The 24,764-nt window shown below is 41.5% G+C and overlaps 1 protein-coding gene across 1 annotated transcript in view; it reads left to right on the plus strand.

Moving 5' to 3' along the window:
- The window catches only part of LOC126166411 (tRNA (uracil-5-)-methyltransferase homolog A-like), a 96,534-nt gene extending 74,702 nt beyond the window's left edge, over positions 1–21,832 (plus strand). Inside the window, exons 6-11 of the mRNA XM_049920400.1 lie at positions 739–866; positions 13,460–13,713; positions 16,355–16,463; positions 18,595–18,717; positions 19,548–19,740; positions 21,471–21,832. Coding sequence (XP_049776357.1) covers positions 739–866; positions 13,460–13,713; positions 16,355–16,463; positions 18,595–18,717; positions 19,548–19,740; positions 21,471–21,775 — 1,112 coding nt within the window. The 3' untranslated portion in view covers positions 21,776–21,832. The remainder of the gene's footprint in view (positions 1–738; positions 867–13,459; positions 13,714–16,354; positions 16,464–18,594; positions 18,718–19,547; positions 19,741–21,470) is intronic.
- Positions 21,833–24,764: the final 2,932 nt, after the last annotated feature.

The raw sequence follows: 24,764 nt of genomic DNA on the forward strand, positions 1-24,764 counted from the left end.
CAGGTGTAAAGTGGTATGCCCAGGTTTCATCACCCACGACAATTGAGTCCAGAAAGTTGTCCTGTTCGGCTGCAAGGTGGTGAAGAAATGTGCGGGAAGCATCAACTCATTGCCACATGTGGTCCTCAGTCAGGATGTGTGGCACTCATCTTGCACACACCTTGTGGTAGTTGAATGTTTCCGTTAAAATTCTGTGATCGGTGCTTTGGGAAACCTCAGGAACCAACGTGCAGAGATCAACCAGGGTGATCCGCCGATCTTCACGCATGCTTTGCTCAACCTTCAACACTGTCTCCTCAGAAATTGATGGTCTTCCGCTCCTTCGTTCATCGTGAGTTTCGGTCCAACCAGCTGCAAACTCTCTACACCACTTACAAACATTTTTGACATCCATGTACGCCTCACCATACACTTCCATCAATTGGCGATGGATTTCAGTCAGCGCAGTGCGCTTTGCATTCAAAAACCAAATAACTGCGTGCAATTCACACTTGGTGGTAACATCCAAAGGGAGCTCCATTCTCAGTGGCTGCCAAGCCGAGACAGAGCGCCTCAGCGCGGCATGTACATGTTTACACACAGTGTGTGAAGCGCTCTTCATAACAATGTGACCAGCTGCCACACTAACAGAGTTCTGTACTTATAAAAAAATAGGAGACCCTACTTTTGGGATTACTCTCATAAATACAGTATAACTGCAATGACAATATGCTAATGTGATTTGTTCATCTTCAACAGGCAGAAACCCTGTAACAGGTGAAGGAACTGTTGGCTTCCGAGTGAGCAGTTATGCTCAGGGTAGCACTGCTGTAGGACCAGTTGATAGTTTAATACATATCCCTCAGCGCATGAAGCTTGCTGCGAAGGTAAATGTATTTTTAAATTATTTTCTGTCTCTTATTGAAGTCTGCAGAATTTGTTTGCTCTGTGGTATGCGAATACTTCCATCTGTAAGGAAAATTATGTATCTGTTGTTGTTGACTGACATCTGGAGCTTTTGACATGACACCAGAGGTTTACTGGAATTGCTCCATTACGAAAAAAAATGTTATTTCTTAACTTGCCCTTCACTTTGCTTAGTAAGATGTCATTTGGTGTTATGATTTTGGTTTTCATGAAATTAGGAAACTCTTTTAAAAATTTCAAGTTTTTTGTGTTCTTGAATGATGGAAAATTATTCCTCTGTCAAATCTGATTTGCTCTGTTTTCTAGTGAAAGATGGGGTGCTGATATTCTGATGGCAGCACAGAATAAGAATTCCTTCTATTCAAGTGTGCAACACCCATTTATATTATAAACTGTCTACTACAGGTGGAAAAGGGAATGGGCACACATTTTAAAAAATAACAGCAAAGAATATGTCTATGTTACTTGTGTCTCCAGTTTATGCCATGTCCGATAAAAAAAATAGAGTTAGTTGGTTAGTTACGTGTTCCTTTGATCATCTGAATAATTCATTTTTTGAAATGTTGCGCAATGAATCAGTTTATAGGATAGGTTTATGTGATTAGCATTAACATTAATGAACACAATATATTTTAGTCCTTCTCATGCAACTACACTCAAAAAAAAAAAATTCCTATAAATATTATCAGTGTTCAAATAGAAATTCATCTGTGGAATAGAAGGTGCTGTCCAGGAGAAACGATTTTAGGTTAGATGTAAAATTTGATTTGCTACATGTCAGACATTTTTATGTTTTGGGGAGAATGATCAAAGTACTTTTTTCTGCATATTGAGCTCCTTTCTGACCTGCTCACAGCATTAATAGTGAAAAATAAAGGTCATTTTTCCCTGCTGTGTTGTAGGCATGGAGCTTACTGTTCTTTTTAAATTGTGATGGCTTATTTGTGATTAATTTCAGTATCGAATATAGGTATTGTGATGATGCACTAAAAATGCCTAACTCCTTGAAGACCTACCTACGTGATCAACCCAGGGGGCTCACTATTCTTTGGTGGGTTCCTGCTTGGCTACCACGGGCCCCCAGTCTTGGACGTGTCTGAGATGTTTTTGGAAATGTGTTCTGCATTTTCAGTAGCAGACATTGGAAGTCTCTCACTTTTTTTCCCTTTTTTCTTTCTTCATTCTACTTCTCCTATCCTCCCTCTGCTTTGTCGTTTGAGGTTCCTCTCTTTCTTCTTCCTCCCTGTGTGCTCCTGAAGGCTGGTCCATGCATCTGACATGTAACGGCAGTAATAGTGAACAATAAAGGTCATTTTTCCCTCCTGTGTTGTAGGCACGGAGCTTACTGTTCTTCTTAAATTGTGACGGATTATTTGTGATGAATTTCAGTAGCGAATATTCTGGGTAATCTGTAATTCCCAGCCCAAGTTTGACAGATAGGGTTTGCACGTATCACTTGGTACAGGCCAGGCCCAGGGAGGGGTAATTGCCTGAGCTGCTACCGTGCCAAATTGCCAATCACCTAAGTGGATGCGTCACCCTCTGTGGAGAGGCCCCTAGTTGGAAGGAGTGTGCCATTGGAGACACTGGCAGTCATGAGGGATTTTCTCACAATGAGCCAATATTCTTCTTCACAGTCAGTGTCTGCCAAGCATAAGTGGAATGAGGCTCACAATTCAAAGATCCTCCCAGCTACGCCATGGTTCCTTGTGGTTTCACATACTGAAGACAATCATTCCTTTGCTACGGTAAATCCATTTATTATTCAGGAAGGTGTTGATGCAGTTGCTGGCCCTGTGAAATTCTGCTCTTGTTTACACAATGCCACTTTGCTTTTGGAGACTACTACTGATTCTCAAACACAACAACTGCTTGCAGCTTTGCTCCTCCACAGCTATCCTCTTTGTGTCAAAGCCCATCAAACAATGAATTCTTCCCATGGTGTTGTTTAGACTAGGCTGCTCAATGGTCTGACCACGGCAGAAATTCAAATGTACCTTTCTGATCAGGGTGTCATTGCAGTCCATTGGGTGATAAAAAAGGTAGATGCATCCTCAGTGCCTACACACTCTCTTTTTCTCACTTTTGATAGAGTAATGCTTCTATCACACTATGAAGTTATCACAATCTGACCGCACATTAGAAACCCAATGGGCTGCTACCAATGTCATCATTATACCCCACTCAAATGTCCTGTCAACACCCAGTCAAATGTGTAACCTGTGGTAGGGATGCTCACGACGGCGATTGTCCGCCTACTTCTCCCTGCTTTATCAACTGCAGTGGCGACCATGCAGCCTCCTCCCCGATATTGTCCAGTGTATCTTGATGAGTGGGCTGTCCAGGAGATCTGGGTGCAGGCAAAAGTGCCTTACCCTATTGCTCGCTAGTTGTTGGCTAGTTGGGAACCCTGCGTCCTACCATCCAGCACTTACAGTACTGCTTTTCACTCCATGAAGGACATGGCCATGCAGACATGCAACCTCAAATTCAGCACCACAGTTTTAAAATCATACAGTGTCTCAATAGCAACCCCATATCCTCCTCCAGCTGTGCAACAAGCTACCAAACTTTTGCCTCATGGGGTGAAGTTACCTGCTACACAACCAGCCAGCTGGGAAAGATAGAAGGAATACTCCCGCAAAGCTTTTTTATATCCCTCCAGCCATCAAACATGTGCGTCTTCCTCTGACAACTGGAAAGGCTCCAAGAAATCAAAGGCAAATGGTCTTCTCCTACGGCAACTCACAAATCCTCTTCAACAATGTTGCTGCCTGACATACTCACCCAGCTGACCTCCGTGTCGCCAGTGAGCACCACAAACCATTTTTCTGCCCTAGACTCCACAGATCAACAGAGGGAGAATGCCAACGTCTCTATAGATCTCATGGAGGGTGATCCTCCAGCCTCTGTGCCCTCTAGCAATGAGTCTTCGTAGGCTAGCACTCGGCAGCAGCTGAGGTGACACCCCTGCCTTAACACAAGAGCACCCACACTCCTTTCAGACTCCACTCACACCTATTCCCATTTGGACCTCTCCTTCTGCACTGCCCAGCTTGCCCGTCATCTCAAGTGGTCCAGTCTCTCTGACACGTACTCGTGTAACCATTTCCTTTGTGCCATCTGTTTGCTGACTCCTAGCCCACCTATGTCACACCCAAATGGCAGATTTCTAAGGCCGAGTGGAGGCATTGCTCCTCATTAGTGACCTTCGATGAACAACCTTTCCCCAGTTGTGATGACCAGGTAGAATATCTTACAAACATCATCCTTACTGCCGCAGAACATTCCATTCCTCACACTTCATGTTTCCCGCACTGTGTCATGGTCCCTTGGTGGAGTGAGGCATGCCACAATGCAATTCGCGTGCAGAGACATGCTCTCCGCAGTTTTAACTGTCATCATACAGTGGCAAACTGCATTTTTTATAAACAGTTGCATGCACAGTGTCACCGCATTCTTCAGGATAGCAGAAAAAGTATCTGGATTTCATTTATTACTTCTTTTAACAGTTCCACTCCCTCTTCTGTTGTGTGGGCCAACCTCTGACAGTTCTCTGGGACTAAGGTCCATTCCCCAATTTCCAGCCTTATCATAGCAGGTGATCTCTTAGTGGACCCTATTGCTATCTCCAACACCCTGGGCTGCTGTTTTGTGGAGATTTCAAGCTCCACCCACTATCACCCTGCCTCCTTCCATTGGTAACGAGTTGAGGAGGCTGGGGTGATACCCTTTTCTTCTCAGAATTGTGGGTGCTATGAAGGAGCTAGCTCACTCTCTCACTTCATCCTGGTCCTCTGCCCCAGGGCCAGATGCTGTTCACATTCAGATGTTGCAGCACCTTTGTCTTGCGGGCAAGCACTTTCTGCTTGATAAGTACAACCACATCTGGACAGATGGCACATTTCCCATATGCTGGTGTGGAGCCACTCATACCCACACCTAAGCCCGGTAAGGACAAACACCTTCCTCCTAGCTGCTGCCCCATTTCTCTCACCAGCTGCGTTTGCAAGGTGATGGAATGTATAATTCATGCCTGGCCGGTATGGTGGATTGAGTCATGCAATTTACTAACTGCTACACAGTGTGGATCTTGAGTGTGCTGTCTGCAGTTGACCATCTTGTCACTTTGTCAACCCATGTCATGAATGGTTTTCAGCAAAAATACCATACTGTGGCTGTGTTTTTCTATTGGTGTGAGCCCACAACACGTGCTGGAGGACTGGTATCCTCTGTACTCTCTACACATGGGGCTTCTGAGGTTGCTTGCCCCATATCCTTCAGAAATTTTTAAAAGACAGGGTTTTCAAGACACGTGTGAGTTCTGCCTTGTTGGACACTTTACTTTTATTCAGGAAAATGGTGTGCCTCAGGGTTCTGTTCTCTCTGCTACTGCCATTAATGCTATTATGGCCGGTCTTCCACTGGGCATCTCTGGCTCCCTTTTCATTGAGATTTTGCCATCTATTGGAGTTCTCTGTGGACTTGTCTCCTTGTGCAGTGTCTTCAGCATTGTCCCAATCATCTTTACTCATGTAGCATTGACAGAGGCCTTTGTTTTCCACTGAAAAAAACTGTTTGTATGAATTTCTGGCGGCGCAGTCGGTTTCTTCCAACATCTTTACATCTTTGGACTGTTGCTCTTTCATTCATTTAAACTATGGGATTTATGGGGCTCATGCTCGATAGGCAACTTTCTTCGTCCTCCAACTTGTCTTACCTGGCTGTCCGCTGTACACAGTCCCTCAGTGTCCTACGTGTTCTTCGTGGGGAGCAGATTGGACCACCCTCTTCTGTTTGTACTGGTTCCATGACTGTTCAAAACGAGACTATAGGTGTTTTGTTTATGCATTTGCACATCCATCCATCATACGCTTTCTTAATACAATCCACCTTCAGTTTGGCCACTGGCACCTTTCACAATAGCCTGGTTGAGAGTTTGTATGCAGAAGCTGCTGAACTACCGTTGTCATACCGCCATGATTTTCTCCTTAGCAAATATGCATACCATTTGTTTGCCATGCCTGGCTACCCATCCTATGCTTCCTTCTTCAGTGACTCCTTTGATGGCCAGTATGGGGCGTGTCTCTCTTCTCTGTTACTTACTGGAGTTCTTTCAGCTATTGCTTCGACAGCTTGACTTCATGCTACCTGCCACTTTTCCAATGGATGCGAACTATCCATCACCTTGGCTTTGCGCAGTTGCCTGTGTTAAACTGGGACATCATTTGCTTCCTAAGGGCTCTACTCCAGCCTTGCTCTATCACCGTAATTTTCTCGACCTTTACACGGAACTTCAAGATAGTATCTTTGTGTACATTGATGGCTCTTGGACTGACCATGGTGTCGGGTGTACCATCATCATTGACACAGTCGATTTTCGGTATCTGCTTCTAGAACACTGCTCAGTATTTGCAGCGGAGATCTTAGCCCTGGGTCAGGCAACACTGTACATTTGGCATTCAGGCTTTTTAATTGTGCCATCTGCTCCAACTCTTACAGTGCCCTTCAGAGCCCCTGTGTGCTGTATACCATCATCCCTTAGTGCGAAGGATCCAGGAAAGATTTCACTTGCTTGCCCTTGATGGAGTCACTGTGATGTTTATGTGGGTCCCTGGTCACATCGGTCTGATGGGAAATGAGCCCCTGACACTGCTGCCAAGGCTGCAGTCCTTGTACCTCAGTCCGCTAGTTCTTCCACTCCCTCCAATGATCTCTGTGTTGCTGTCTGTCTGCAGGTGGTGTCAATTCAGCATAACCACTGTTCTTCCCTTCGTGGGAACAAGCTCCATGGGATTGTGGGATTAAACCCCTCCCAGCGGCTTGGCTGACACTCATTGCCCTCAACTTTTTTAAATAATTTCGAAAAAGATGTCAGCAAGGAAATTGTATGATAATTGTTTAAGTCTTTCTTGTCACCTTCCCAATGAAGTGATTTAACAGTTGCATTCCCAGTGCTAGTGATGCATTCCATATATCATTAAGGGTGTTACTTATTAAGCTGGAACAACATTTCAGAATTATGTTTGAAATTCCATCAAGACCACATTAGCTTTCGTTTTTTAAAATTTTTATTTTTACAAGGGCTATTCATAAAGAAGGAACGTTTCTGTCTGATGCCGCTAGGTGCGCGCCGATCGCGTTTATTTTGGTATGTGTGTGCTCGGCAGCTCAATCAGCATACATCCATGGCAGTGGGAACGTCTCTGCATGTCTGGTTTGCGATATTCGAATTTGAAATGGGTGTGCGATTGAAAATCCTGCCAGTTGTGAGATGCAGTCTGTGATACGGTTTTTGTTGACAAAAAACCTAAAACCCATAGAAATTTATCATGAACTGTGCAAAGTGTACAGAAACAACATAATGAGTGAATGTTCCATCCGGAAATGGTGCACTCGGTTTAAGAATGGCCATACTAACGTTCATGATGAAGAGAAGAGTGGACGCCCGAGCATTGTGACTGACGATCTTGTTGCTAAAGTTGATGAAACGATTTGTGAAAACCGTCACTTCACAATAACGGAGCCTTAGAAGAGCAGTGCAAAACAAACACCGAGGAAAGCTGATGTCCAAAATTTTGTTTTTGCATGACAATGCCTGACCTCACATGGAAAACCTGCTAAAGTTGATGAAACAATTTGTGAAAACCATCACTTCACAATAACGGAGCCTTAGAAGAGCAGTTCAAAACAAACGCCGCGGAAAGCTGATGTCCAAAATTTTGTTTTTGCACGACAATACCCGACCTCACATGGAAAACCACACTAAAGAACTCCTTAATTCATTCAAATGAGAAATTTTCCCTCATCTGCCCTACAGCCCCGATCTTGCACCAAGCGACTTCCACTTGTTTCCTAAGATAAAGAACTGGCTTGCAACACATTTCTTTGCTGACAAAACGGAACTCCAGGCGGGCGTGACCCACTGGCTGAAGTCTCAGGTGGCAGAATTTTACTATGAAGGTCTTTCAAAGCTTGTCCAATACTATGATAAGTACCTCAATGTGTTTGGTGACTATGTGGAAAAGTAGTATGTCAGTCGCTCTTCAGATGTATATAATAAAATGTATTTCTTGTACTTAGTTTTTTTTTTTTTTTTTTACTGTCATAACGTTCCCTTCTTTCTGAATAGCCCTCATATATTAATTTCAGTGATGGATGTTGGTGCACTTAAGGTTTTGTAGAATGACATTGTTAAATATATTCTCTCACCCTTTCAACTAAATCATTTAAACTGCTTTTGCCGTTACAATTAGAAAGTGATTCTTAAAATTATTCACAAATTGTGAATTATCAGTCACAACATTGTCATTTAGTTTAGTTGTTACTGTGTCTTGTATACTGACTGGCTTTACTGTCTTCCATTTACAGTATCCCATAAAGTTTTAATCTTACTATCCACATTATTTATTACTGTCAGGACACACATACTTCTTGACATTTTATTTATTTTCCATAAAATATCACAGTATTTTTGTAGTATGCATGTAATGTCATATCTTGATGTATTCTGACCTTTATATAAATTTCCGTCTACCAATTGCATGAGATTTTAATTCCCTCAGTTGCCCACAGCTAACGTGTGTGTGTGTGTGTGTGTGTGTGTGTGTTTGTGTGTTTGTTTGTTTGGGTAACTTTTTAGAAAAGCAACTTACAAATATTGACACAAATTTGCTATGGAACCAATGGAATTTCACATTGGCATCTCTTTTTACATATACCCCCACCTCTTTTAACTTACCTTTAAAATATTGTATCCTGTTCTCATTAATAAGCCTCATTGCTTTGTATGAACCTGCCTTTGGGTTGTAAGATGCCTTATTGTTTGTTTCCATTAAGTGTCACACTTGGATAGTCCATTAACAGTGGGGTACATGTAATTTTTTCAACCTGAGCCCTGTGTATAAAAATGTTGTCGATCAGTGTCCTACTATCTTGCTGCACCCAGGTTGGAAAATTGACTGTTGAAATTTAATTGCAACCCAATGATGAAGATTCTAGTTCATTTTTCCCATCTGTATCTTTTAAAAAATATACATTGAAATCGCCACAGATCACTAAATGTTTCCTCTTGTCTGAAAGATAGCTCAATAATGTATCTAGATTTGTCATAAATGGCTGAAAGTTTCTTAGAGGGGTTCTGTCGATTATTACAGTTATCAGACATATATTCTGCAGTAACAACTTACAACCACATTCTTCTAGGTTTTGATCAAAACAAAAACCTATTTGTTTCAGTATTTTTGGCTTGCTGTTCATTTTTTTACATATGTTGTAACTCTTCCTTTTTCCATTTTAACTATATATGAAAATGATGCTAGTCTACAATACTTGATATTTAACTTCTCTATCCCTTTGGTTATGTAGTGTTCAGGGGCACAGAACAACTATCACTTCAGAATTTTCCACATCTCTAGGCATACAAGAAGTTCATCTGTCTCATTTTTCAACACCCTAATGTTCTGATGAAACAAATTAATTTTTTTCTGGAAACTATTACATATATTGTGGTCTTGTTCTGCTATAATTCCTTTCTATACTCTCCATCTGTAACCTGACTGTAACTTGAAAAATGTGCCCCCTTTGACTCCAGGAATCACAGGATTTTGTCTTGTGTGCTTTTACAGCCATATTAACCCAGGACTGGTCAAGACACTGTAAAATCTCCACATGGGTGTGTGCTGTTGCAGTACACAAAGTACCCTCCACCACGCACAATAAGATGACTTGTAGAGTATAGATGTAGATGTAGAAGCAGAAGTATTTTTACTGCACCTTACAATTCTTTGATCACTTGCGATTCTAAAGTGACTTGTGGTCATCACACCTGTACTCTTTGATAAAATGTAATCAGTTTCATTTCTAAACAATGTAAAATCCAGGATGGAATGTAACAGTATTATGAAAAGGATAGCTGCTTCTCACCATATGGTGAAAATGCTAAGTCACAGATAAGCACAACAAAAAGACTGTCAGAAACTGAGCTTTTGGCCAACAAGGCCTTCTTTGGAAATAGACAGCACACACATCCAACTCACACACACACACACAAACGCAACTCATACACGCATGACCAGTCTCTGGTTGCTGAGGCCAGACTGAGAGCAGCAGTGCATGATGGAAGAAGCAACTGGATGGTGCGGATAAGGAGGAGGCTGGGGTGGAGAGGGAGAAGGATAGCAGGGAAGTGGTGGGGGACAATAAAGTGCTGTTTGTGGGAGTATACAGGGATGAGGTGGAGAGAGGCTAGGGCAGATAGATGCAATTGGGAGGTTAGACAGAGAGGGGGGTAGCAGTAAAGGAGAGGACAGAAGTAAGAAGACTGAGTGTGTTGGTGGAATAGAGGGCTGTGTAGTGCTGGAATGGGAACAGAGAAAGGGCCAGATGGGTACGGACTGTGACTAAAGAAGGTTGAGGTCAGGAGGGTTATGAGAACATAGGATATGTTGCAGGGAGAGTTCCCACCTGTGCAGTTCAGAAAAGCTGGTGTTGGGAAGGATACAGATGGCACAGGCCATCCCAACACCAGATTTCCTGAATTGCACAGGTGGCAAGTCTCCCTGCAACATATCCTCTGTTTCCGTAGCCCTATTGGCCTCAGCCTTCATTAATTGTTGTTTTTAACTATCTGGCCCCTTCCCTGTTCTCATTCCACCACTACACAGCCCTCTGTTCCATCAATGCACCCACTGTCTTTTTACTTCTCTACTTTACTGCAACCCCCCCTCCTCCCACCCGCCTTCCAGTTAACCTCGCAATTGTATCTAGCTGCCCTGTCTTCTCTCCACCTCATCCCTGTATGCTCCCATAAGCATCACTTTACCATCCCCTCCCCCTCCCCCACTATCCTTCCCCATCTCCACCCCAACCTCCTCCTTACCCCCACCACCCAACTGCTTCTCCCATCAGGTGCTGCTGCTCTCAGTCTGGCGTTGGCAGCCAGAGACTGGTCGTGTGTGTGTGTGTGTGTGTGTGTGTGTGTGTGCGCGCGCGCACGGTGCGTTTTCTATTTCTGATGAAGGTCTTATTGGCCAAAAGCTCACTTTCTGACAGTTGTGCCTATCTGTGACTCATCTAGCATCTCCACTATTTGACAAGTAGCAACTATCGTTTTCATAATATTGTTGCAGTTTCATTTTTATTGTCATTTGGTTAGTGCCATATGGTTCTTCTGTTTATTTTCATCTGGAAGAATGTGTTGATGAGAAACATGTTGTTGTTATAAGAAAATTATAATAAAATGTGTGACCTCTGTCATTACGGGCATCATATTCAAAGTTTCCACACTGAAGGATCATTCTTTTGTTTTATCTTACTTTTGCTCACACTCTCCCATCATTACAATATAGTGGGATTTGCTGTCATTCATGAGTTTATTTAACTTTCTGTAGAGAGCTCTTCTATCTCCTCCGAAGAATGTTACTGTAATAATGTGTTTAAGTGCAGTCTAAGGAAGCAGTAGACTGCATTAAAAGACATTATTATGAAACAGTTGTCACAGATGCCAAGCTTTCACAGAGAAATGGGAGCATACTACTGCATAGACATCAGGGATTTTCTGTGAATACTTTTGTTTGCTTTTAATGTAAGTTTTGTTATTCTTTTCAAGATTAATTAAATATCAGTAGCTTTGAAGTATTTTCTTGTTTACAGTGAAGCCTGCACCTGAATTTTCTCCCTTCCCTTTTCTTCTATAGTAAAACTTGCTCTGTTCTTAACTTAATTTTGTCTCTCTCACTCACTCTCACATTCCGTTTTATTTTATTTTATTTGCCAAACACCAGATGAATCTGTTACATTGCATGTTATAGAACAACAAGCAGTATATGTTGATGAGTAGCCTGTCTATGTTTGTTGTCCCTCAGAGGGACATCTTAAGTTGGGATGAACACCCTTTGTCAGAAAATTTCCAGGCAAAGTTTTTTATTTATGAGTTTGTAATATTTGTAAAAAGGAACAAATGTTGTTTTTATGTTACCTGGTATGAATGCGTCCTTGAAATGACCTTGGCCATGATTTGCGCAAACTCACTATGTGGCAGGGTTGTCCTTAGCAGCACCCTGGGTTCTTGCATGTTAGTTACAGTGAGACAATGGATGCTGCTTATGAGCAAAGAGTGGACATTAGGTTTTGCTTAAGCTTGGGAAAACCCCTCGTGAAACGTGGACAGTGATAAACAAGCCTATGCAGGTGAGGCACTTTCAAGAAATTGTGTTTTCGAGTGGCACAAAAAGTTTCGTGAAGGCAGAGATTTAGGGCAAGATGATCCCAGAGCTGGTTGCCCATCTTCAGCACACACTGATGTAAACATGGAGTTTGTAAGGCAGATATTGAAAGAAGACCATCATGTAACTGTGCATGCAGTATCAGAAGAACTTAATTTGAATCGTGATGTGTGTCATATGATTTTACACGAAGATTTGGGGAAACAGAAACTTAATGCTAAACTCATGCACTGACAGACGAATATGAAAATAAAGGACATAGAATTTCTGCGTACAACTTTACAGAGTCAGGCATGATCCCACACTTCTATCAAAGATTATCGCTGGGGATGAAAATTGGTGCTACGAGGATGATCCTCACTTGAGGCATCAAAGTGCAGAATGTCAGAGTCCTGAATCACCAGCCTTGAAAAAATTGAAATGGCAACATTCGAGAACAAAGACAATGTTGATCACATTCTTTGATAATAAAGAATTAGCTCACCATGAGTATGTTCCTCTAGGTCAAACAGTGAACAAAGCTCTTTATACTGAACTCTTGAAATATTTGTGACAAGCAGTTTGATGCTGCCTCCCTGATTTGTGGCCTTTTCAGAACTGGTTTGCACTTCGTGACAGTTCAAAACCCCATACTGCTTAATCTGCTACCGAGTATCTGGCCAAACATTCTGTTATTGCCATCCCACATCTGCTGTATTCGCATGACCACTTGCCTTGCAATTTTTTCTTGTTTCCATGAGTGGAAAGGCAATTGAAAGGAAAGCTTCATCAAGATATCGCAGGCATCAAATGGGCCGCAACAAATGAGCTTACAAGCATCTCAGCTGAAAATTTCCCTGCTTGCTCCCAAGACCTCCAGAAATGTTGGCACCTGTGTATAGATAGCCAAGGGGACTACTACGATAGGAGCTAGGATTATTACTTGGTGAGTGCAAATTTCTATTAAAAAAAATATGACATGGAACTTTGCTGACAATAGGAGTATTATATATAGCTGCTTGTTATGAACACCTGAATTGAATGCCTGCTGGTTGGTTCCCTTAATCCTCCATTAGGTGCAACACAGTTTATTGTTACATATTGTGAACAAAATATACCACATACATTTTTGTGGTGTGAGCTTTGTCAGTTTGATATGGTGTGATCTGCAGTCAAAGAACTTAAATTTGCGGAATTTTTACAATTGTAAAGCTATTTAGCATCATAAGAGAATATAAAAAACACTGTGTGAACTAAATCTTTGCTGTTGCTGGAAACATGGTCATTGTACTTCATAGTGATGTGTTTGTTGGTTTTAAGACACTGATCCGTATTTTTGTTATCACTAGGTTTTTGAGCAATTTGTACGGTCATCAAAACTTCCTGTATTTGAACCAGAACACCAATCAGGGCATTGGAGGCAGCTGACATGTAGATTGTCTATGTCAAATGATCAGCTAATGCTTGTTGTTGGATTACATCCACAACAACTTAGTGCAGATGAGCTGAACAATGTGAAAACTGAGCTGAAAGAATTTTTCATGCATGGAGGAGGGAAAGATTGCAATGTAACATCACTTTACTTTCAACTGATTTCCAAAAGGTAAGTACATTTGAATAATTAAAATTGTTGTTGCTTGATTTGAGTGTACAAGGTTGCACCATCATCAGGACCAGGCAGCTTGCCATAGGGATTGGTCTTCTTTCTTAACAACTGAAAATTCTCTGCTGATTGTACTGAAACATATTTCCTCTCTCCATCATCTGTTTTGCTCACTAACATTCCAGAGGCTTGGTCTGTTCTTTTGTTCGATTCTCACTACTCAATGTGAATTTCTCTTCATGCAGTTTTTGTTTTACTTTTCACAAAATATTGCTCCTCATGAAAAAAGAATTAAATGGAGACCAATCTGTGGGCCCAGACTATAAGCACATGCTGCAGCTATGATTGCATTTGAATCTCCGTCAAATAAAGAACATTTGGCGTAATGTGGAAAACATACTTTTAGAAGCATTTATGTACACATTGCCTATGAAGTAAATTATTACTATTTTCTGTTGTTGCCATACATGAAGAATGTTTTTTAGGATGCCATCAGTACAATATTACTTTAGTGACTTCTGTTTGCACTGCCTGACTTAATAATAATAATGAAACATCCGGAAGGAGGGGAGGAGACAAAATGAAACTTCATGGATTGAAAGGGTGTATGATGTTATTTCAGTAATTACAAAACTGAATAAAATGTACAAAGAACTTGGCAGTGCTAGCCTACTTATCAGCATGGCATTGCATCCACTCCAGTTTGGATGCATGCACTGATTAATTTGAGAAGGTGTCATAAAGCCATTTTATTCTCTGCTAAAGAAAGCTGGCCTACAACTGTTGTAATTGGTCCTTGATATCATGGATACTGGTACTAGGATGGAGTTAACATCCAAGCTGGTCCCACACATATTCTGTCGGATACAGATTGCTGACGATGGGAGTACCTTAACATCACACAGACAGTTCATAGAGACAAGAGGTAACACACGAGGATGCAGGATGTCTGTGATGTACTGTTATGCCATCAGTTTACTGAATCACAACCAGCAGTGACCTAAAAGTACCCAATGACTTTCCATTCCTTAATGCCGAGAGTAACACTGCTGTGCTTCTCCAAAACATTGGAATCGTGGGACCTTTCTCTAGGTTATTGGTATACTCACCAGTGATGGTCATCTGGAAAGTGCAGAACTGCTTTTCAACACTGAACACAATCCGAAGCCATTCATTAGCAGTTCATGCTTCTCAGTTACAACACCACTCAAAATGCAGCCATTTGTGTCCTGGTGTTAATAACTGTCCGTGCACGGGACAGTAATTCTTCATCTGGATGCTGCTACTCTCTGACCAATGGTACGAGATGACACAGAATGTTGCAGGGAGCCCGTTACTCATTCTAGGATGGCAGGTGCAGATATGAGGGGGTTGGGAAGGGCTTAGTGCACAATATGCTGATCCTCCGATGTGGTCAACCTGAACCTTGTCCATGTGCCTGCTCTCAACTTCCCAAATAGTCCAACATTGAGCCACTGTCACATTTGAATGCCCTGAAAGTCTGGATATTTCACGATTCATTCAGCCAACAAGATGGAGACCCACAATGAGGCCCACTTCAAACTCTTGTCAAGTGCTAAATAATGCTGACTCATACAAGTATGTGACATCAGTGTCTTTCATCCCCCTTTATACCAAGCTTGGTAATAAAACTAAACACAAACAACCCTAATGCATTCTGGTGGTCGTTCTATTGGTTACAGAGAATTTTATTCCAAATCATTAACATATGCACCTATGCTGTGTTTGTGTACGAAGTTACACTGATGTCCTACAGTGTCTCCTGGTTTTTTTTTATTGTCAGGCAGGTATTTAATTTCTTCCTGTTATGTTTTGTTTTAGGGTTTCCTATTTACTTACTTTTATTAGCAACATATATTGAATGATCCTTATTTATATTTTGTCTAGTGCTTCAGCTAATTTAACAGTGCAGTCTCAAGGCACAATAAGCATCTCATTGTGCCCTTCTCAAAACATGAATATTGAATGAACTGCAGACCAAATTACCACCATTAGTGCCGACAGATGGTGAGAGTCACACAATTTCTAGATAAAGGAAATCTTGGCTCAGAAACTTAGTTTTGTTCTGAAACCGAATCTAGGTGGCAGAATAAATATACCTCTGAATTGGACGGACTGTGAGGCCATGGCATGTGAATGGTTTTGCCACTACTAAATGTTAGTGATGATGTACTTGAACAAAGATATTTGAATATTGTCCTTTGAGATTAACTGGCTGATTATGTTTATGAAGATGAATAGAAAAGGAAGAAATTGAGTGGCTAAAACGAGTGTCCTTTACCATTGTTCCTTACCTCAATTTATAGATGCTTGTGGCACCAATAAAAATGAGTAAATATTTGAGACAGTTTATTAAAGTGTAGTTCTTAAGTTTGCTGGTTTAATCAATCAGATTTTAGGACCTTTACTACCGTACTGTGTACCTTGTGTTTTTATGTCTTAGTTGATTAGGGGTGCTAAGTGGGACTCATTTTTTCAAGTATTAGTGCTTTCATTTCCATGCTTGTTTTCTGCATTTATATGGTAATGAGGAGCTTGCTTGTTTCTGTGTTTAATGATAATGACGAATGAATCTTCCTGGCATTTGTGTCTACATTATGTTACATTTTTCTGTATACAGGCAGGCAGGGACTGATCCCACTCCACCAGAGCTCCTGATGGGTGCCTCTCATATTGAGGAAAGTATCTGTGGAGTCACTCTACGCATTTCACCAGAAGCCTTCTTTCAGGTCATACAATAATAATCAAAATTATAACATATTATTGTGTATTATTATTATTTCTATTGTTCCACATTGTATGCTTATAGCTGTCTGCATTGTGCAGATATCATGGTTGAGGCACTGGATTCACATTCTGGAGGAGCAGGGTTCAGATTTCTGTCCAATCATCCAGATTTAGGATTACAAAGTTTTCTGTAATCACTTAGATATAATTCCAGGATGGTTCCTCATCCTGTTCGAACTTACTCTCATCTCAAATGGCCTCATTCTCAATGGGACATACGACTCTAAATCTCTAAATGCTCTAGTGACTTTTATTATTCCACTAGCTCTGAAACTTGTTCCATCTTTCATATTAAACTTAAATACAATTACATTATGTTATAAAATAATTATGGTCTTCTTTCAGCAGCTTATCTCAGGTTTATTGTCAAAGTAAACAACAGTTTTTTTGCAAAAGCTAGTAGGGAAAAATGAGGTCTTGTATTATTCAGGACAGCTGTTGTGAATGTAAGCATAACGTTTTACTCTGAAGGTTCAGTCAAAAATGTGTGTTTATAGTGAGTTAGTCCAAGACCACAGTATACAGGTAACAGATGATATGGGGTAGAAACTCCCAGAAGCTAGTCAAAGATTTATTTATAATTAATTTTATTTCTACACAGATTCCATACGTGCGTGTTAGACACTAGGATGTGGAACGAGTTAAAGAATGTACACTGTCTAGTCATATTAATGTGACAACCTGTCAAAAGCCTGAATAACCACTTTTTTCAGTGGGGACCGCTGCAAGAGAGAGTCAGTTACATTCTGGAAGGTACCGACAGCGATGTGTAGCCATGCTGACTCAAGTGCCGTGATGAGCTGCCCTAGGTTTCTTGGTAGAGGATCCATGGTGCAAACAAACTGATCGATGTGATCCACAGATTCTCAGTGGGAATTTGGTGGCCAAGGGGGTATGGTAAGCTCATCTTGCGAGCTGGTAGATACCATCATGTCGAGAAAAAGCAAACTGCACGTAGGGGTGGACATTGTCCCCAAGCTTAGATGCATAATGGTGTTGATCCATTGTGCCTTCCAGAATGAAGAGGTCACCCAGGGAATACCAGGAAAATGTTCCCCAGACCATAACACTCTCTCTTCCAGCCTGGATCCTTCCGACAGTTCTTACAGTGTGTTCGCTTTAAGACGTTTCATGCCAGTGGGGCATAAAATGTAATTCACGTGAGAAGCCCACCTTTCGTTGCTCAGTGGATGTCCAGTTGTGGTATTGGCAAGCAAATTCCAGCCTTTGTCACCACTGAACAGCAGTCAGCATTAGTGCATGAACCAAGCGCCTACTGTGGAGGCCCACACACAGCAACGTTTGCTGAATGGTCATTGAGGAGACACTGTTGATAGCCCTTTGTTCATTTAGGTGGTCAGTTGCTCAACAGTTGCACATCTATTCACCCGTACACATCTCCGCAATTGCACTTTGACTTTGGATATAGGCGGCACCCACATATGTGAGTGAACTGTGTATAAATATGAATTACATAGAACATAGTACAGTACAAGTGAGCACAATTTCGAACCTCAAAATGCTGGAGAGAGTCCAAATATCAAAGGAACTTTATAATCAGACGTTACACAGCTGTATAATGTGTTTGTCACTTCTGAGAAAGTAGTAGTAAATTATATGTACTATAGAGTGTAAAGAGCTGTAAATAAATAAAAGGAAATCAAATTAAGGAAACAAATTGTGTGAATAGTTCTATAATATAAGTATGTTCTTGCTTAATTTTAATTAGTGTGTGTAGGTTAGGGGTGCTCAACAACTAAGTAATCAGTGCCCAAATTAAGTTTAGTGTACATTCTGCATTGAAATCACTATTAGCTTGGTAAATGGCACAAACTGACAGGTACTGTGTGCATTTAATTTAATTTTGTTTTTGTTGTACTTATTGGGAATCATTTGGTGATTGCTTTCTCCACTCTCTCTTCAGGTTTTAAGAAAGATGTCAGCAGAGCCAAAAACTTGAATTTTGGTATCTGTATTAGGTATCATTCTCAGCAAATTTGGTGCTATTTTAAAAATCTGTTTTAACAGAATATATATGTAGAAATAAATTCATAATGGGACATTACCTTTCAGGTTAACAGTGCTGCTGCCGAAGTACTGTATGGTGCGGTAGAAGAGGTGGCCCAACCTACTAGAGATACATCTCTTCTGGATGTATGTTGTGGTTCAGGAGCTATAGGACTTTGTCTGGCTAAGGTATGTATCACTTGTGAAGCAGCTGCATCGGAAAATCTTTTATATTAGATCTGTTTTATTATTTGCATGATAATGAAATTGATTCCAAGCCTGTAGCAACATACATGTCTTATATTCCCTATTACAAACTTCGGAAATTTGTTATTTTCATTAACTTAAGTGAAGAGAAAACTCTTGGCATCAGTCTCATCTAATCTATTCAGTATCATTCTCTTGGTAAAATGAACAATTACATTGATGAGCAATTGATTTAAGAACAGCTATCATGTTGTAAAGAGGGCCTCAGTAAAGTAATAAGTTCGATGTGGGCTGCTTCTTACTGTGCAGGTGGAACATTTTACACTGAAAGTAAAGAACACATTTGATCAGGTTCAGTGATTAGACACACGAGGCATGTTATCTGAAATCATAATAATAATCGCAATGTGTTAGTTTCTCCATGTTGAGATTGTGCTGTTGCTCCACTACCGTATACTCAATTAATGAGATATCACTGCAGTTGCCGATATTTCCTGTATCCAAGTCCTCAACCAATATCAGCCTTCACATTGAGACCATTTTGAAGTGTGTTATCTTGTTGTGAAGCAATGACAAAATTTAGTTTAATTTACATATTGCTTTGACACATAATATTCTGATCAGTTTGAATATGGCTTTGAGTCATGTTGTTGCACCCTCCCCTCTTTCCCCTCCAGCACATATACTAATATTTATTTGTATGCCGTATATAATGTCCCCCCCTCCCACCACACACACACACATATATACACAAAATTATTTTGAGTATATTGTAAATTGCGACGAACTGTAACTTGTTGCTCTGTTTTTAGAAATGTGGGCAAGTACTAGGTGTAGAGCTGATTACACGTGCTGTGGAAGATGCCCGTACCAATGCATCCATCAATTCTGTGGAGAACTGTGAATTCTTCTCAGGTGCAGCAGAGGAGATTTTGTCTTCAGTTATTCGTCGTGCTACCTGTAAAGACCTTTTGGCTGTTGTTGATCCTCCTCGTGCTGGCTTACGTAAGTATTTGTATTTATAATATCAGTTACTTTAATTAAATATTTAACTGAGTCAGCAAATATTGGGTATCTTTCTGTGAAAAGACGACGTAATCTTTGAAAAGAGATTTTCACGTATTAATGTTGTATTCTCTCTCAATAAGTTTTTGGTGTTTGGTGTGCTTCAGTAAACTCAGTATGCTGTTGGTTGAAACAGAAGGGAACTATTTGCTGAGTATTAAAAATGTGTAACTATTAAATGCAGCAAGATGTCATGTGGGAGAATGTATATTATTATCCTTTGTATCAATATCCATAAATGTTGAAACAAGTGGTAAAGAAATTTACTTTTAAAGCAATCTTTTAACAGCTCAGTGACAACATTAAGCACCAGGGCCCTATATATTCACAGCATAGCTTTATGAATGAAAGAAGTACAACAAACAATGGAAACACCAGGTTGGAATATCAACAATAATACAAAAAGGATAGATTTCTACTCAATGTAAAGATGACTCATTGAGTTGAAGACAGGCACAACGAAAAGACTGTTACACATTATAGCTTTCAGCCAAAGTCTTCTTCAGCAAAAAAATTAGAACACACACACACACACGAGACTGTTGTCACCAGTAATTCCAACTGGAATGCGACTGTCATGTGAATAATAATAATAATAATAATATGGAGTGGAGCAGGCAAAAGGGGGGGGGGGGGGATTTGGTGGTTGCCAAAAGTAAAGCAGAGCAGCTAAACACAACAGGCTTGATTTCAGTGGCTGCTTTACAAGCCAGGTCATCTGGGTCCTCCCCTCCATCACTATCTTTTGTCAACTGTGCAGATGGGAGTTAACCTTACAACACATTCTCTGCTCCCAAAATTACTCTGGCTTCAACCGACAGTAACCTATTGTCCCCACGCTCTCCACCCACAGTTTCTGCCCAATCGTCATATCATTGCCTCGATTTTCACATTCCCTCACCCTCTTTGTGTGCCGCACTCTGCCAATGTACCTACATGCTCTACCAGACAGCGCTCTTCTTTCCCCTCATCCATACCATGCTACCCCCCCCCCCCCCCTTTCCTGATTCCTGTCACAACTTCCAGTGGTCATACGTGCAGGAGGTGTGCTTGCGTGTGTTTTTTCTTTTCTTTTCTGAGGAATGTTTTGGTTAAAAGCTATAAATCGTAACAGTCTTTTCATTGTACCCATCTGCAACTCAACCGGTCATCTTTGTTGTGAGTAGCAGTCTATCCTTATTTTTATGAAAAGTATAACATTTACTTCTGGGAAGGAGACTCTGATGGTACAGTGTGAAAGTATGTTGTTTATCGAAGTACCTACTTGGTGAGGTTGCAAAGTGATTTGTCCGGTGTCAAAACACACACACAGCAGCAGGACCCACTACTACTGTTCAAAGAATAATTATTGTAAGTGTATATATGATTCACAAACCCCAACAAAATTACTTTACAGTATTGATAGGTCATGCACACTTGTAGAAGCAAAATTTGAGCTTCCACAACATATGGCATCTCAAATCTTCACGTCACAAAATGTGGCATGTACTGCCCCCCCCCCCCCCCTCCCCTTCGATTGTCACTATCATCCTTGCTTTAATAACTAATACATAGGACCTTTCTTGTAAATTTTGCTTTAGGATTAAGTAAGAAGTTTTGTGTAAGTATCTGTGTTTGCTTATATTACCAGTTTGTAGATGATAGTAAATATATTTCATTTGTGTTTTCAGACCAGAAAGCAATCAAGCTTATTCGCAGGACAGAGGCATTAACACGAATGGTGTTCCTGTCCTGTGATCCACAAGCAGCCAGAGAAAACTTTTTGTCATTAAGTCGGCCTGCTTCCAAAACCTACTGGGGTGATCCTATAGTACCAGTAAGAGCTGTTGCTGTTGACATGTTCCCACATACACCACATTGTGAACTTATCATATATTTTGAGCGATACTGTGATGTTAATACTACACCTGCTGCTCCTGAAGATGCTGAAGCTAAGCCTCATGTTACAGTGGATATGAACCTAAATGACAGTTGATTGTGAACTATTTGTAACAACTGGCTTTAGAAATAAATTATTTCAAATTCTCTTGTATTAGATGATCAATACTTAAACCAAGTAGCTGAACTTTCAGTGAGAAATAGTAAGAAATCTGAGATGCTTCCTGCTGCATGGATGTGCCTCTGTCAGTTGGAAATAATAAAATGTCAGCTCCTGTACACAAAAGCTGTGTGTCAGACTATAACATGAAAGAGTCAACTGTGTCATTGTTACACTTAGTTAAATCACATCTCCTAAGATGTGAAGAATCCGTAACACAGCTTTCACTTACATTTTAGTACACAATAAGTACTTTTGTCTGCACTTCACCTCATAATGCAACTGATATTTTGCAACCTTTGCCATTTGTTTGTTTAGCTACATCAAAAACTGCTGTCTCAGTATGATGTGAAAACTTCAAGTGCATCCCTGGTTCTACCATAATGAAATTCTGTAATATGGATCTACAGCTTCTATAATTTGTTAAATGACACCATATTTGCTTTTAGTGTTTCATGCACTATTGCAATATTAGCATTTGTGCCATTTTCAAGCATGAAATTTGACTTCTTGTGTCGTACGAACAAGTGAAAAATAACATTTTTGTAGGACTCTTATTATTTTTCATGGCAATTAAATCACCATAACAACTTACAAAGTCCTATGAGAACTTTATTTTTTGTAAATTTTTCTGACAACATGAAATAATTTTTTAAGTGTCTATAAATTTTCAACTATGAAATACTTCTAAAATCAGAAGAATTAATATGCACATCCTTGTCAAAACTGTTGTACTGTCTGATGATTTGCAACTGTGAAATTAATTTTTACAAACAAAATTAGATTCAATTTGTCCAGACATACACTCCTGGAAATGGAAAAAAGAACACATTGACACCGGTGTGTCAGACCCACCATACTTGCTCCGGACACTGCGAGAGGGCTGTACAAGCAATGATCACACGCACGGCACAGTGGACACACCAGGAACCGCGGTGTTGGCCGTCGAATGGCGCTAGCTGCGCAGCATTTGTGCACCGCCGCCGTCAGTGTCAGCCAGTTTGCCGTGGCATACGGATCTCCATCGCAGTCTTTAACACTGGTAGCATGCCGCGACAGCGTGGACGTGAACCGTATGTGCAGTTGACGGACTTTGAGCGAGGGCGTATAGTGGGCATGCGGGAGGCCGGGTGGACGTACCGCCGAATTGCTCAACACGTGGGGCGTGAGGTCTCCACAGTACATCGATGTTGTCGCCAGTGGTCGGCGGAAGGTGCACGTGCCCGTCGACCTGGGACCGGACCGCAGCGACGAACGGATGCAGCCAAGACCGTAGGATCCTACGCAGAGCCGTAGGGGACTGCACCGCCACTTCCCAGCAAATTAGGGACACTGTTGCTCCTGGGGTATCGGCGAGGACCATTCGCAACCGTCTCCATGAAGCTGGGCTACGGTCCCGCACACCGTTAGGCCGTCTTCCGCTCACGCCCCAACATCGTGCAGCCCGCCTCCAGTGGTGTCGGTACAGGCGTGAATGGAGGGACGAATGGAGACGTGTCGTCTTCAGCGATGAGAGTCGCTTCTGCCTTGGTGCCAATGATGGTCGTATGTGTGTTTGGCGCCGTGCAGGCGAGCGCCACAATCAGGACTGCATACGACCGAGGCACACAGGGCCAACACCTGGCATCATGGTGTGGGGAGCGATCTCCTACACTGGCCGTACACCACTGGTGATCGTCGAGGGGACACTGAATAGTGCACGGTACATCCAAACCGTCATCGAACCCATCGTTCTACCATTCCTAGACTGGCAAGGGAACTTGCTGTTCCAACAGGACAATGCACGTCCGCATGTATCCTGTGCCACCCAACGTGCTCTAGAAGGTGTAAGTCAACTACCCTGGCCAGCAAGATCTCCGGATCTGTCCCCCATTGAGCATGTTTGGGACTGGATGAAGCGTCGTCTCACGCGGTCTGCACGTCCAGCACGAACGCTGGTCCAACTGAGGCGCCAGGTGGAAATGGCATGGCAAGCCGTTCCACAGGACTACATCCAGCATCTCTACGATCGTCTCCATGGGAGAATAGCAGCCTGCATTGCTGCGAAAGGTGGATATACACTGTACTAGTGCCGACATTGTGCATGCTCTGTTGCCTGTGGTTCTGTCAGTGTGATCATGTGATGTATCTGACCCCAGGAATGTGTCAATAAAGTTTCCCCTTCCTGGGACAATGAATTCACGGTGTTCTTATTTCAATTTCCAGGAGTGTAGTATTCAAATATAAAGTTTTATGCATGAAAGATTGCAGCTCAAGTGGTGACTTTTAATAGAACAACGAAATCTGCAGATGCTATTATGAACAATCATGATATTTATCTTTTATTGATTACAATGTCAAAAACAGAGCATTTTGCACCCCAGCATCTGTATGTGTGCTTCAGGTACTCAGTGTGGACATATTGAATTATCAGTGATACATACATACCTGCATCAAAGAAATTGAACTTACATGCCCCCTCCGCCATGAACCATTCACCATGGACCTTGCCATTGGTGGGGAGGCTTGTGTGCCTAAGCGATACAGATAGCCGTACCGTAGGTGCAACCACAATGGAGGGGTATCTGTTGAGAGGCCAGACAAATGTGTGGTTCCTGAAGAGGGGCACAGCAGCAGTCTTTTTTCGTAGTTGCAGGGGCAACAGTCTGGATGATTGATTGATTGATTGATCTGGCCTTGTAACACTAACGAAAACAGCTGTGCTGGTACTGCGAACGGCTGAAAGCAAGGTGAAACTACAGCTGTAATTTTTCCCAAGGGCATGCAGCTTTACTGTATGGTTAAATGATGATGGCGTCCTCTTGGGTAAAATATTCTGGAGGAAAAATAGTTCCCCATTCGAATCTCCAGGCGGGGACTACCCAGGACGTTGTTATCAGGAGAAAGAAAACTGGCGTTCTACAGATCGGAGCGTAGAATGTCAGAT

The sequence above is a fragment of the Schistocerca cancellata genome, chromosome 1, assembly GCF_023864275.1.
Source record: "Schistocerca cancellata isolate TAMUIC-IGC-003103 chromosome 1, iqSchCanc2.1, whole genome shotgun sequence".
NCBI classification, from domain to species: Eukaryota; Metazoa; Arthropoda; class Insecta; order Orthoptera; family Acrididae; genus Schistocerca; species Schistocerca cancellata.